This window comes from Melanerpes formicivorus, unplaced genomic scaffold (assembly GCF_026170545.1).
Source record: "Melanerpes formicivorus ecotype bairdi unplaced genomic scaffold, bMelFor1.0.p_v2 SCAF_39, whole genome shotgun sequence".
NCBI lineage: Eukaryota > Metazoa > Chordata > Aves > Piciformes > Picidae > Melanerpes > Melanerpes formicivorus.
The window spans coordinates 489,302-503,002 of record NW_027142391.1 but is presented as its reverse complement, the minus strand read 5'-3'; the positions used below and the strand labels follow the sequence as shown (position 1 = coordinate 503,002).

The following is a 13,701-nucleotide window of genomic DNA, read 5'->3' as shown; positions in this document are numbered from 1 at the left end:
CGCTTCGTCACTTCCGGCGCGCCGCGGTCCGGCGCGCGCACGCCACTTCCGGCACGCTGCCAAGATGGCGGCGGCGCTGCTCGGGCCCCGGTAGCGGCGCGGCCATGGCGGCAGCAGCGGCGCACAGCGTCCGCGTCCTGCGCGAGCTGAACCGGCAGCGCGTGGCCGGCCAGTTCTGCGATGCGACGCTGGGCGTGGGCGGGCGGGAGTTCCGCGCCCACTGGCCGGTGCTGGCCAGCTGCTCCCGCTTCTTCCGCGCCCGGGAGCCCGGCGGGCCGGTGGCGCTGCCCGAGGGTCTCGCCGACACTTTCCAGCTCCTCCTCGACTTCTTTTACACCGGCCGCCTGGCACTTACCGCCCACAACCGCGCCCGGCTGCTGGCCGCGGCCGAGGAGCTCGGCGTTCCCGACGCCGTGGCGCTCTGCCGCGCCTTCCGCCCCGCCGGTCCCCGCCAGCGGCCCCGCCGCCCCGCCACCTCCGTCCCGAGCCGCCTGGGGGAGGCGGACAGCGCGGCCGTGGCAGCCCCGCAGCCCAGCGGCCCGGCGGTGCGTGATGGGGACGGGAGGACGAGAAGCAGCGAGGGGGGCGGCCGCCCTGCGGGCGAGGCGCGGTGACGGCAGCCTGTCCCCCCGCAGGCCACCCCCCCGGCCCCGGAGGAGGCGGTGGGTGACGGCGGGGCAGGGCACAGCGGCGCCGAGCCCCTCTCCGAGACAAAGGCCTTGCGGAGCAAACAGAGCCCCCCGCCGGGGAAGGCGCCCGGCGGCACGGGCGCGGCGGGGAGCAGGAAAGGTACAGCGGCGCCGGTCGAGTGCCCCACGTGCCACAAAACCTTCCTCAGCAAATACTACCTTAAAGTGCACAACAGGTAACGGCCGCGGCCTCGGCTCCTCCTTCCCTCGCGTCCCGGCGCCTCGGCCCCCGCGGGGCGTCGAAGGGCTCAGCCCGCAGCCGGGCGGTCCCTACGCCTCGGTGCCCCCCGGGAGGGCAGGGGGGGTCCCCTTTGGCCCGGCGCGGGGGTCGCTGTGTGCTGGGGAGGTCCTGAAAGGGTTCCGAGGGCTGCGGCGCCTGGGCTGGGGTCCTCTGGTGGCTGGAGCAGCCTGGGGCTGGGAGGGGGCGCGGAGCTGGCCAGGGGCAGATCCTGGCTGTGGCTTCCAGGGTCCACGCGGGCCGGGGGAGTGGGGGTTGTGGGGAGCACCCTGGCGTGGTAAGGGGTGGCCGAGGCAGGTACCCAGAGGGGGTGCAGGCTCTTGCTTGGCTTGGTGTGCCCGGGGGGGCCTTGGCCTGGTGGGAGGGAGGTGTCGCAGGGCACAGGGGGTGCCAGCGGCTCGGCTGTGCTCTGAGGGCTGGGGGTGCGAGGGGCCCGGTCCCTCCTGGGGCCTGCTGCTGCGTCCCTGCCGCGGGGCTGGCAGCCAGGGGTGCCCTGCGTTGCGCCCCCCAGGAAGCACACCGGAGAGAAGCCCTTCGAGTGTTCCAAGTGTGGCAAATGCTACTTCAGGAAGGAGAACCTCCTGGAGCACGAGGCCCGGAACTGCGTGAGCCGCGCGGAGCAGGTAGGGCTCTGCAGGAGCAGGCAGGGCTCTGCAGGAGCAGGCAGGGCTCTGCAGGAGCAGGTAGGGCTCTGTAGGAGCAGGCAGGGCTCTGCAGGAGCAGGCAGGGCTCTGCAGGAGCAGGTAGGGCTCTGCAGGAGCAGGCAGGGCTCTGCAGGAGCAGGTAGGGCTCTGCAGGAGCAGGTAGGGCTCTGTAGGAGCAGGCAGGGCTCTGCAGGAGCAGGCAGGGCTCTGCAGGAGCAGGTAGGGCTCTGCAGGAGCAGGCAGGGCTCTGCAGGAGCAGGCAGGGCTGTGCAGGAGCAGGCAGGGCTGTGCAGGAGCAGGTAGGGCTCTGCAGGAGCAGGCAGGGCTCTGCAGGAGCAGGCAGGGCTCTGCAGGAGCAGGCAGGGCTGTGCAGGAGCAGGCAGGGCTGTGCAGGAGCAGGTAGGGCTCTGCAGGAGCAGGCAGGGCTCTGCAGGAGCAGGTAGGGCTCTGCAGGAGCAGGTAGGGCTCTGCAGGAGCAGGCAGGGCTCTGCAGGAGCAGGACTGCAGCAGGACTGCAGCCTCCTCCCTGTGCTGCTCAGCCCCCAGGCCCCCCACAGAGCATCCCCCAGCCAGGGCCTCCCCCTCCTGCTGCCGGCGAGGGCAGCAGCAGCTCGCCTCTGGCCGCTCCCAGGCCGTGAGGACCTCTGTGCCGCCCATCAGCCAGGCCCCAGGCCCCAGGCAGGGCTGGGCCAGGCCCCAGGCAGGGCTGGGCCAGGCTGCCTGCTGGGCCCTGCCGCTGCCGACGCCTGCGCCCTGCCTTGCAGGTGTTCAGCTGCTCGGTCTGCCAGGAGGCCTTCAAGAGGCGCGTGGAGCTGCGGCTGCACATGGTGTCACACACCGGCGAGATGCCCTACAAGGTCAGCGGTGCTGGGTGGCTGCTGGCCCAGCCCAGCAGGGGAGCCAAGCGCTGGAGCTCAGCGAGGGCCATGCCCAGGCTCGGAGCCAGGAGGTGCTCCGAGGAGTTCTCACAGCCAGGAGCTTCCTGCAGCCTTCTGGGGCTTCCGGCCCCGCACTGCCTGGGGGCTGCTGGAAGGTGACCCTGCCCCTCGCCTGCCTTACAGTGCTCCTCCTGTGCCCAGCAGTTCATGCAGAAGAAGGACCTGCAGAGCCACATGATCAAGCTGCACGGTGCACCAAAGCCCCACGCGGTAAGGGGGAGCAGGGGTGGGCTTCATGGGGGAGTCATCCTGTGCTCAGTCCTGGCCCAGGGGCTGCTGCACATCATCCTGCCTAGCTCTGGGGAGCGATGGAGCTGCTGCAGGTGGGTTTGTCCTGGCCACAGGAGCAGCTCTTGTCGCTTCCTTGGCTAGTGGCCCCAGGCACTGCCCTCGTCAGGCTGCCTCTTCTCTGGTGGTGGCTCAGAGCTGGGGGTGCTGCTGCTGGGGGTGCTGCTGCTGGGGGTGCTGCTGCTGGGGGCACCAGGAGGGCCCCAGAGCGGCAGGCGCAGGGCCGGGGCGCGGGCAGCCAGCAGGGCAGTGCCGGCACAGCTCCTAACCCTGCGCTCTCCTGTGGCCTTCCAGTGCTCGACCTGCTCCAAGTGCTTTCTGTCTCGGACAGAGCTGCGCCTGCACGAGGCCTTCAAGCACCGTGGAGAGAAGCTGTTTGTGTGTGAGGAGTGTGGGCACAGGGCCTCCAGCCGCAACGGCCTGCAGATGCACATCAAGGCCAAGCACAGGTACGACGCTGCCAGCGTCCTCCCCCCGCCCTGCCTCTGCTTCCTCCCTCAGGGGCGCCCGGAGGGGTGATGCTGGTGGCAGTAGCTGGCTGGAGGATGGCAGGAAGCCCCTTCCTAGAGGTGCCAGCTGAAACCGAGTGGGGTTTAGTTACAAGAAGGTTGGGCAAGGAGCAGCAGCTGGGCTGAGGGCTGCAGGCAAGCTGTGGCTGCCCACAGGAACGAGCGGCCCTACATCTGCGAGTTCTGCCACCACGCCTTCACGCAGAAGGCCAACCTGAACATGCACCTGCGCACCCACACCGGGGAGAAGCCCTTCCAGTGCCACCTCTGCGGCAAGACCTTCAGGACACAAGGTACAGCTGGGGCTGGTGGTGCCGAGAGCTCTGGCCTGGCATTCCGGCCTCCAGAAAGCAGCTGTGCTGGAAACCTGCCTGCTCCCTGGGGGGGCAGAGCCCCACCCTCGTCAGCATCTGCTGGCTGAGGAGGGAACGTTCCTCTTGTCCCTGGTACCCTCAGGGCACCACAGGGGAGGAAATGGGAGTTCTCCCCAGCGAGAGTCAGCCTGGAGCAGCAGGTTGCTGCTCGCACCGTTCCCAGCCTTGACAGGCAGCCTGGCACAGCGTGCCTGCCGGTGCCTGCCGTGGCGTGGCTTGGGCACACGCCGCAGGCCGGGGGCAGGCCCCGTGGTGCTCACCTGTGCCTCCCCGTGCCGCGGCAGCGAGCCTGGACAAGCACAACCGGACGCACACCGGGGAGCGGCCCTTCGGCTGCGAGTTCTGCGAGCAGCGCTTCACCGAGAAGGGGCCCCTGCTGCGGCACGTCGCCAGCCGCCACCAGGAGGGGCGGCCACACTTCTGCCAGATCTGCGGGAAGACCTTCAAAGGTGAGGGCAGGGCACGGCCCCGGCAGCCGCGGCGCGGCCTCACGCTGGGCACGGCCGGCGCAGGGCTGCCGCCACGGCGCTCTCCCTTCCCCCGCAGCCGTGGAGCAGCTGCGCGTCCACGTCCGCCGGCACAAGGGCGTCAGGAAGTTCGAGTGCTCCGAGTGCGGCTACAAGTTCACGCGGCAGGTGAGGTCCTCCTGCCCTGGGGACCCTCCTGGGGCGCCCTGTGCCGGGGAGCCGGCCCTCACCAGCCCCTGCCGTTGCAGGCTCACCTGCGGCGCCACATGGAGATCCACGACCGGGTGGAGAACTACAACCCGCGGCAGCGCAAGCTGCGGAACCTGGTGATCGAGGACGAGAAGGCCGTGGTGGTGGCGCTGCAGCCGCCCGAGCTGGAGGTGGGCTCGGCCGAGGTGATCGTGCAGTCCCTGTCCCACGGCCCCCTGCCCGAGGAGATGCCTGCGGGGAGGCTCTCGCCGGTGGATGTGATCGAGCAGGCCCTGATCTTGACGACGCTCCCCGAGCACTGCGGAACGTAGCAGGCACCCACAGGGCCTTCAGCGAACAGCTTGGGGCTGGAGCTGCTCCCACCCCTGCCTGCAGGAACCCGAAGTTACAGTCAGGCCCCAGAGGAGGAGCTGGGCCTGAAGCTCCTCCTAAAGGCTCCTTTAATAAACGTCCAGGTGGGACAGGACAGCTCCGTGTGTGCGCCGCTGGGGTGGCGCTGCAGGAGTGCTGGCTTGCAGCCGAGGCAGGGCTGGTCCTACCTCCTTTCCCTGCAGCAGTCCTGCCCTGTGCTGCTCTTGACACCAGAAGCTCGTGGTCCCAAGCTGACCTGCCCCAAGAGCACATCTCTGCCCTTCCCTCAGCTTGTGAGGGCTTTCTCTCCCCTGTAAGTTGGTGCCCTGTGGCAAGCTGCTGCTAATTGTTGCTGCTTTACCCATTAAGGACACAACCTGCAGCAAGAGGCAAGACTGCTGGGATCGCTTAGCTGTTACTGAACTTACAACTGCAGGGAGCTGGATGATGCTCTGGGCTCCTGCTCTGGAGTGTGGGGTTTGGATGGGTCTGAGAGAACTTGATCCAGGTTTGCTGTGCCACTGGAACCATTCCCTGAGCACCCCCAGAGAGGGGGGGAGACCACGGGGGGTACCCACATACCCCAACACTGGAGCTGCACTCCCCCTGCCCCTCTTTTGCTCACCAAGACGGCAGAAAGGCTCCAGCTCAAAGGTGCCTGGGCTGAGCAGCACTGCAGAGCTTGCTCTGCCCCTCAAGGATGACAGATTTACCTAACCCTTTATTTAACTTTGCTGCAACTCAGTTTAAAAACAAACCACGAGAATAAAAACACAGAGTCTGTAACTGCCAGCTGCCTTTGCTGCAGAGGGGCTCCAGCTGCTCTCCAACATTCGGACACAAGGAGTTCTACAAAAAATAAATAGGGATCTGCGGGGGGCAGCCGCGGGGGGGGGCAGCCGCGGGGGCTCGGCGCGGGGCTGGGGGGGAGGGAGCCAGCGCTATTTATAGCTTGGCCGCACCAGCAAGGCTGCGCGGCGACGCTCCGGCTCCACGGCGGCTCAGCGGGACGGCGCCGTTCCGGCCTCAGCCCAGGCGGCTGCCCTGCAGGGCTCCCCCGCACCGAGCAGCTCCCGGCCCGCGGCAGCGCCAGGATGGTTTCCACCGCCGGGCTGCGGCGGCCGGGCAGGGCCCCTCCGGCGGCGCACGGCAGGTCCAAGGCACTGTCGGAGTTCCAGAGCATTGCAGGCAGCCTGTCCCAGTCCTGCAGCTGCGGAGCGCAGCATCAAATCGCATTCAAGGCAAACCAGAGTCTCTAAAGCTGTGAGGAGGCTGCTGTGCGGAGCTGCCCCTGTCGCCACTCCCGCGGCAGCGCAGGAGCCTCCTGCCCCGGCGCCAGTTCGAGCACAGATCGGACGGGAGGGGCCGGCGCCGCCTGCAGCCTGCAGCTGCCGTCGCGATGCAGGGCTTGGGGCGAGCCCTGCCCCTGCAGCAGCTGCTCACTCGCTCAGGAAGCGTTGCCGGGGCAGGCTGCAGCCTCTCCTCGGCCGAAGCAGGCAGGGCAAAGGCAGCCCAGCCTGCGAGGTCACTTGGGCGAGTACAAAGGCAAATCTTACACCAACCAAAACCCAGCAAACTTCAAACAAAAGGAGGAGAAAACCCCCAAAACAGCTACTTTCAGTCTGTGACACTCTGGCTGAACTCCTACATCTTCACCAAAACAGCAGCATTTACAGGCAGCCAAGGCCCAGCCCAGCAGCCCGGCACAGAAAAGCCAACAGCAAACAGCCCCAGCCCCAGGCAGCAGCTTCTCCTGGCTGCTTGTGCCCTGCCAGTGCCACCTGCAGCTGCCCGCCCTGGGAGCAGCTCCTTGAGCCAACTCAGAGTGGGACTTGCTCCTCCCTTCCCCTCCAAGGAGGCAGCAGCCAAGGAGGTCAAAACTGAAAACAATCAGGCTGTGAGGACGTGATGAAAAGACAATGCAGGGTTTCTCCTTCAGATGAGAAGTCCTCTGCTAGGAAGGGCTGGGAAGCAAATACCTTCAGAAGTTGAAATGCTGCAGATTAAAACCTCACTAGAAGAGAGGAAGGGCTGAGGTTCAAAGGCAAAGGTGAAGCTGCAGAATGCAGCCTCGGCGAGACTCCTGCTGCAGGAAGCCTGCTCCTTCCACAGGCAGGGAGAGGCACAGAGGGCCACGTTCCACCCCAACCTCCCACCCTGACAGAGCTCCAGCTCTCTGGGAAGGCCTCTCCCCCTCCGGCCATGCACAGGAGGTCTGGCTTCCTCCAAGGCACAGGAGAGCCGTGGGGTCCAGGCCATCACCCCAGCAGGCAGACCCCTTCCAAACAAGCAGCGAGTTGGGTGGCAAGCGAAGCGTTGCAGGGTGGAGGAGCCCCAGGGAAAGGGCTGTGGGGGTGGTCGAGGCCATGGCTTCCCTCAGACCCCTCCTCAGGGGTCTCCCCAGCAGCAGCAGAGGCCTCGCCAGCTGCAGCTCCGTAGCAGCACCACAAAGGTTGGGAGTTTGCACTCTGCGACCAGAAGGGTTCCCAGCCCTGGCTGGCCTCTGCCCTCCCAAAGCTGGCTCTGGGCAGCGACCTCAGGCCGGGCCAGGGCCTGCTAGCGCAGCTCAGAGAGGTCCTGGTCCTGCAGCTCCTGCTGCTGCCTGCTCAGACTGATGCTGTCCAGCGTGATGCTGTCGTCCTCCGGCGTGGCTTCTGGCATGAACTGCCGGAAGATGCTGACGCTGCCGTGCCAGAAGATGGGCTCGGGGAGCCTGCCCACCACGCTCCAGGCCCTCGCCTCGGGGTCGTAGGCCTCCAGCACGTCCGAGAGCTCAAAGGTGTTGTCGTAGCCCCCGGACACGTAGAGCTTCCCGCCCAGCACGGCCACGCTGCCCCCGACGTGCACCTGCCACCGGGAAACAGTGCCTCAGCAAGGGCTCCCCAGGCAGGCAGCAGGGGAAGGTGCTGGCTGCTGCTCTCCAGCTCTCTCAGAGGGGGCTCTGCACCTGCCAGCTGCTGCCTCTGGCCTGGCACTGCCTGAGCACCAGGAGCTGGCAGGGCTTTGGAGCTCAGCCTGGCTCTTGTGCGCTGGGCTGAGCGTCCTGGGCTGGCTCTCGCAGGTGAAGCACAGCCCATGCCCAGGGGCTGTGACCTGCAGAGCACCAGGCCCCCCTGCAGGTTGCTCAGGCCCATCTTTAACAGAGGAGAGAGCAGCAGCTCGGCAGCTCCTACCTGAAGCATGGCTGGGATCTTATCCCATTCATTCTTGGCTGGATTGTAAACATCCACTTCAGATGAGTCGTCCCTGCGGGAGACAGCACAGTCACAGCCTGGCCTCTGAAGTCCTGCTGCCTTGTGAAGCTCCCAGCTCAACAGCCTCAGCTGCTGCCAGGAGGGCTCCTGCCCCAGTCCCCCTGCACGAACCAGAGCCCCAAGGGTTCCTGCCTGGAGATGCAGGTCTCAGTGCAGACCAGCCTGTGTGCTCACACACCAACTCTGTGAGCCTGCACCTCACAGCCTGCTCTGGCTTTGGTGCTGTCTGGAGAGGCTCAAACCGCCAGGAACTCCCAAGTGACTCCATCCCTGCTGCTGGAGATTTTCACCAACACCAAATTTAGTCAGGCTGAGAGAGGAGCTGCTGGGGCAGCGTAATCCCCCCCGGCCCTGCAGCGCTCATGCCAGCGACAGGTGAGGGAGGCTGGCAACACAGAACACGCTGCTGACACAAGAATGCCAGGAGGCCAGGGTCAGGGCAGCCAGGGAAGGGCCCTTGGTCACTCCCAGGCAGTGCTGCTACAGACAAGTTCAGAGGCTGCAAGGACCTGGCAGACTCCCTGTGGCCATTGTGACATTGCTGCCAGGCTGTGCCTGGAGGAGCTGCTGCACTCCACAGCACATCCCACAGACAACAGCAGCAGCTAGGGAAATAGGTCCATGGAGGAAGCTGAAAACCCTGATGGGGTGGAAGGGACACTGGGGACAAAGCTCTCACCACGCAGTTCCAGGCCAGACCTCCTGTCCTGTCTCAGGGTCAGCTCTGAGGACGCAGCTGCTGAGCTCAGCATTGCTGCCTTCACAGCTCCAGACCCAGTCTCACCAGAGGGGATCAGCCCCCAGAAGCTTCAGTCTGAGACAGCAAAACTCACCCAAAAAAATGAGCTTGCAGCTGCTACTGGAACCCTGCTGCCCTGTCCCCCAGGGCTCTGACAGCTTTACAGAGCAGCAGCCTACGTGCAGCACGTGGGAGAAAAGCTTGACCCTGATAATCTCATTAACTCTTGACTGGGAGTCCTGGTGCCCATCAGCAGCGGTGAGGAAAACAAAAAGCCACAGAACTGGCCTGGGACAAGCAGCCAAAGAGCTACAGCATCTGGCCAGCACTTCCTGAAACCCCAGGGACAAACAGTGCCAGCTGTGGACAACCACCCGGGACCAGGGCAGCCAGCCGAGCCCAAGTGAATCAGGTCTGCCTGATTCATCACTCTGCCAGAAGGCCCTGGGTAGAAGCTGCTTATGCAAAGGCAGGAGGTGGCAAAAGGCTGTCTGGTGGCCAGCACAGGTGTCTGCAGAGTCAGCAGTGGGAGCTGTGTGCCCCTGGCAGTGCGTGGTTAATGCTGTGCTAACTCAAGCATCTGTGCCGCCAGGACAGCCTCAGATGGGCAACCAAGTCCCAGTTTGGAAAGGTGCTTAAAAATAGTGACCAATCCCCTGGGCTGCAGCCCTCTTATCTGCGCTCCTTCGGAGATGTCCTCTCCTCTGCTGCACTTCAAAGCTCCCTGGGAGCTCAGGCACTTATTTATAGCAACAAGGGAGGCTGAACCAGAAGCAAAGGAAGCCGAGAAGGCTCTTTCCAAGCAGTGCTGCTGACTTCAGCCTGATTCACACCTGGCTGCTCCCCAGCCCAGGGTTTAGAGTCAGACATTTTCACACAGACTGGGGGGCTCTGAGGTCTAGTCCCAGCACAAGTCAAGGACAGAGGTGAAGGGCTGCAGCTCCCCCCACACCGTCAGGAGTGTCCTGCTGTGCTTGCCCAGAACTGTGCTCTCCTACAGCCTCTCACAAACCCACACGGCTCCAGGGGAGCCCCGGGCTTGCCTGTGGGGCAAGGGGAGGGAGGTCAGGTGCCCACTGCTCACCTTATGAAGTACATGAGGCCGTTGAGCGTGACGGTCTTGGGGGCGAAGGACCAGGGAGGCAGGTGGCCGCAGTTGACCAGGGACCAGAGGTCGCTGTCGGGGTCGTAGCACTGCATGACCATGGACTCCTTGCCGGCCAGGGAGCCGATGGCGAAGAGCTTGCCGCGGCAGGAGGTGGTGGAGCAGTTGTCCATGGGGTAGAGCATGGGCTGCAGGGCCTCCCAGCTGTCCAGCGTGTGGTCGTAGCGCTCGGTGCTGTCGGAGGCGATGACGTAGAGCAGCCCATCCAGCACGGTGGAGCTGTGGTACTCCCTGGCTTTCAGCATGGGGGACACCTCCGTCCACTCGTTGACGCTGGAGTTGTACCTCCAGACGCAGTCGTAGAGCCTCGACCCGTCCGAGCCCCCTGCGGACAGCAGCGCGGGTTGGAGCGGGGCCGCGCCGAGGGAGGGACCGCAGGCGATGGAGGAGAGGCCCTGGCTCAGCACAGGGATCTTTGCGGTGCCCCAAATACCTCCTGCGCTTCTCTGCTCCCCAGGGCCGTGTGCTCTGGAGCTGCAGGGCTGCTGGGGGGCCACAGCAGTGCAGGCTCTCAGCCCTTCCATGGCTTTCTGCACTGCTTCCCCCTGGCAAGCCAGGAAGGATTTCTCCCATGTTGTTCTAGCACGCACTCAGCCATGACTCAGAACAAGTCTCCCAGGTTTGACAGCCTCCCTCCTTCCACACAACCCATTTTGGAACCCCTGCTCTGTCACTACCCAGAAGCTGCTGGGCCAGAGTGGAGACCGACGCTTGCCAGCAGCTGGCTGCCAAGGCAGGAACCTGCCCACCCTCCCTGCTGCCCAGACAAGGAACTGGCACCGACCAGAACCACTGAAGACCCAGCCAGCAGCAGCCTCACCACAGCACCGGGCTCCTGGCAGCATCAGCATGTCCAGAACCACCCGGGACTGCTCTGGGAAGCTCCAATGGGATGTAAGCACACACAGGAGCAGAGGCCAGCTTGGTGCTGGTGGCTAGAGAAGAGCAGTGTTCTGTTCACCTGTGCTTCACCTGCCCTCCAAATGCCCTCAGCACCCCCTGCACAGCCCCCGGAGCAGCTCCAGCAGCAGGGATGGAGTTCAAAGCAGGCATCTACATGCAGATTAGCAGTCCATTTTCAGCCCAATTTACACATCTGTGTCACCTTGGCTGGAGTCACTGCAGCCCCAGCCGACGTGGCGAGGCAGGATTTGTGCTGGGCGTGCTGCTGGGACTCAGAGGCGCTGCTGGCTGAGGAATGAGGGGCGTCTGGATGTGCCTCTGCTTCGGGCACACACTCAGCCCCTGATTCACAGGGCTCTGAACCCAGGCACCTTCTCTGCAGCCAGAAATTCAAACCCCTCCTTGAGTCACTCCAACAGTAAGCAGTTAGAAAGCTCCAACAGTGCAAGAGCTCTGACTGCTGCCCACGTGCTCAGGAGCATTAGTCATGGCAAAACATCTCCTGGACTGGGGCCAGCTGCTAAATCCAGCGCCGACTCCAGGAGTGCCTGCGCCCGTCTCCAGCCACACTGAGCCCCTGCGGAGCTCCAGCCCCGCTCTGTCCCGAGAGCAGCCCCGGGAGCACCCTGCTCGGCCCGCAGACCCCCCGCGCGCACGGAGCCTCAGCACCGCCACGTCTGCGCCTTACCGGTGACGTAGATGTCGTTGCCCAGCGCCGCGACGCTGTAGCCGCCGCCGAGGTGCTCGGGGAACTCGGCCAGGTAGCGCCAGTGGCCGGTGCGGGGGTTGTAGCAGTCGACACTGACCAGCTCGTCGCAGTCGCGGTCGCAGCCGCCCACCAGGACGAGGATCTCGGCCAGGCCGGTGGAGGGCCGAGGCCGCATGCGGGCGCAGGGCCCCCGGTCGTGGCGGTCGAGGCGGGCGGCCTGGAAGTCGCGGGCCTCGCGCAGGAGGCGCAGGCAGGGCGGGCAGCGTGCCACCAGCGGCTCGCTCTCCACGTGGGCCAGCAGGTAGAAGCGGCGGACGAAGGGCAGGCGGACGTGGGCCAGCAGCTGGGGCAGCAGGGGGGCGCGGGTGGCGGGGTCGGCGCGCACCCAGCGCAGCGCCAGCTGGAAGGCAGCCTCCTCCTTGGGCACGCAGAGCCCGTCGTCCCGCAGGTACGAGAGCAGGCGCGGCAGCGGCAGCCGCTCCAGCTGCGCGCCCAGCTCCCCCACGTGCCGCAGCACGAACCGGTGGGCGGCGGCCGCCAGCGCCGGGCAGGCGAAGGCCTCGGCGAAGTCCTGCATGTCCAAGGCGTTGGCAGGCTCCAGCTGCCGAGCCAGCCAGGCGCCGCAGGCCTCCTTCACGGCGGGGAACTGCAGCAGGTCGGCGGCACGCAGCAGGCGCTCGGCGATGTCGGGGCCCAGTCCCCCCACGCGGCCGGTGTAGGCGAAGTCGAGCAGCCGTGCCAGGCACTCGGGCTCCACGCCGTGCAGCCGCACCCGCTCGGCCCGCGCCTCCCGCAGCGCCCCGCCGAACATGGCGCGGAAGTAGCCGGAGGCGGCGGCCAGCACGGCGCGGTGCGCCCCGAACTCCCGTCCGCCCGCCACCACCGTCACGTCCAGCAGGCTCCTCTCGGCTCGCAGCGCGCTCAGCCCCCGCAGCAGCGACACCGCGTGCGCTGGCTCCGCCGCCGCCGCCGTCCCGCCGCCGCCGCTGCCCGTGCTGGCCGCCATGCCGTGCCTGTGGGAGAGCAGACGCTGGGTCACACCCTGCACCGAGCCCTCAGGACTCTACCCCACAGCGGCTGGCGGGGCGGAGAGCACAGGAAAAGGATCGAAAAGCGAAAGGCAAAGGTGGGGGGCCGAGGGGGAGCCGAGAGGGAGCCGCGCTCCGGCTGCAGCGGGACAGACGGAGCGACCCTCGCAAACAGCCTCCCGTCCCGTCCCGAGCAGCGGCAGTTGCATAACGCGCGGCGCTGCCAGCAGCCTCCCCCCGCGCTCTAATTATATTCTCAAGAAGCTGCGTTGAAGTTCCGCAGGGTGAGGGCCGCGTCACAAGAGCCGGGCACAGCCTCGCATACCGGACAGCCCGGGAAACATCGCGCCGCGCCCCCGGGGCCTCGCCCCTCAGATCAGTGCCCAGCGGGAGCCGCCCCTGGGGCCGTTCCTCAAGAGCGGCTGCCGAGAGGCTGCTCGCAGCAGAGGCTGCCCCCCCCCTCCCCCCCCGACGCCCTCGGCCCCCAAGCTTTGCGGTGCCGCCGTTAGCGCCGTTGCTCGGCTATGCAAACACGGCGGTGTCCGGGCCGGGCTTCCTCGTCCCTGCCCGCTCCCGGTCACACAAACCCCGCAAAGTCTCCCCGCCGAGCTCACGGCGCTCTAAGCTTCTCTGCATGCAGCGAGCCCACGCAACCGTGAAACGCCCAGCAGGCTCGGGTGGACGTGAAAGAATTCCTTCACCCTTAAAACAAACCGCGTTCATCGCCGGAGAGCCGGAGCGCGGCGGCGGCAGAGGGGGAGCCGCGGATCGGCGCCCAGAGCCACGATGCCGCTGCAAGCCCCCCGCCAGGACCTGCTCGCTGCCAAGCGGCACCGTGGGGCCCAGCTGCGACCGGGCACAGCCATCGCCCCGCAGCCGTGGCAGTCACGACAGCCGCTCCGGCGGTCCGCTCCACCGAGCTCACGAGCAGGCGGGAGGGCGGCGCCACCCCGCCCGCCTCTGCCGTTCCCCGCCGGGACCCTGCTCCTCGGCCGGCTGAGCCTCCCCCAGGCCTACCGCGACCGTGCAGCCCAGACGCAGACGCCCGGCGCCGCCGGGCTCCGCTCACCGCCGGGCTCCGCTCACCTCCGCGCTCCGCTCGCTGCCGCCCGGCCCGGCCCGCTCCGGCTCCGCCTTCCACCGCCGTGGACGCTGCGCGCGCACGCCCCCCCGCGCGTGCCCGAACTACGGCTCC

The 13,701-nt window shown here is 66.7% G+C and overlaps 2 protein-coding genes across 3 annotated transcripts; one reads left to right on the top strand and one right to left on the bottom strand.

Moving 5' to 3' along the window:
* Window positions 1–104: 104 nt before the first annotated feature.
* Window positions 105–5,494, top strand: ZBTB48 (zinc finger and BTB domain containing 48). 2 transcript variants are annotated; one of them, XM_068158130.1, is made up of 10 exons: window positions 105–545; window positions 636–865; window positions 1,496–1,550; window positions 2,336–2,428; window positions 2,633–2,719; window positions 3,092–3,246; window positions 3,463–3,599; window positions 3,965–4,129; window positions 4,227–4,315; window positions 4,396–5,494. In XM_068158130.1, exons 1-10 carry the CDS (start codon window positions 105–107, stop codon window positions 4,666–4,668), a joined length of 1,725 nt encoding a protein of 574 aa, XP_068014231.1. In that variant the 3' UTR covers window positions 4,669–5,494. The 2 variants fall into 2 exon arrangements, with proteins under 2 accessions (XP_068014231.1, XP_068014230.1); XM_068158129.1 differs by having other exon boundaries at window positions 1,439–1,550.
* Window positions 5,490–13,666, bottom strand: KLHL21 (kelch like family member 21). The gene is made up of 5 exons (XM_068158128.1): window positions 13,593–13,666; window positions 11,458–12,491; window positions 9,786–10,191; window positions 7,882–7,954; window positions 5,490–7,555 (listed from the first exon to the last, which is right to left on the bottom strand). Exons 2-5 carry the CDS (start codon window positions 12,482–12,484, stop codon window positions 7,265–7,267), a joined length of 1,797 nt encoding a protein of 598 aa, XP_068014229.1. The 5' UTR covers window positions 12,485–12,491; window positions 13,593–13,666; the 3' UTR covers window positions 5,490–7,264.
* Window positions 13,667–13,701: the final 35 nt, after the last annotated feature.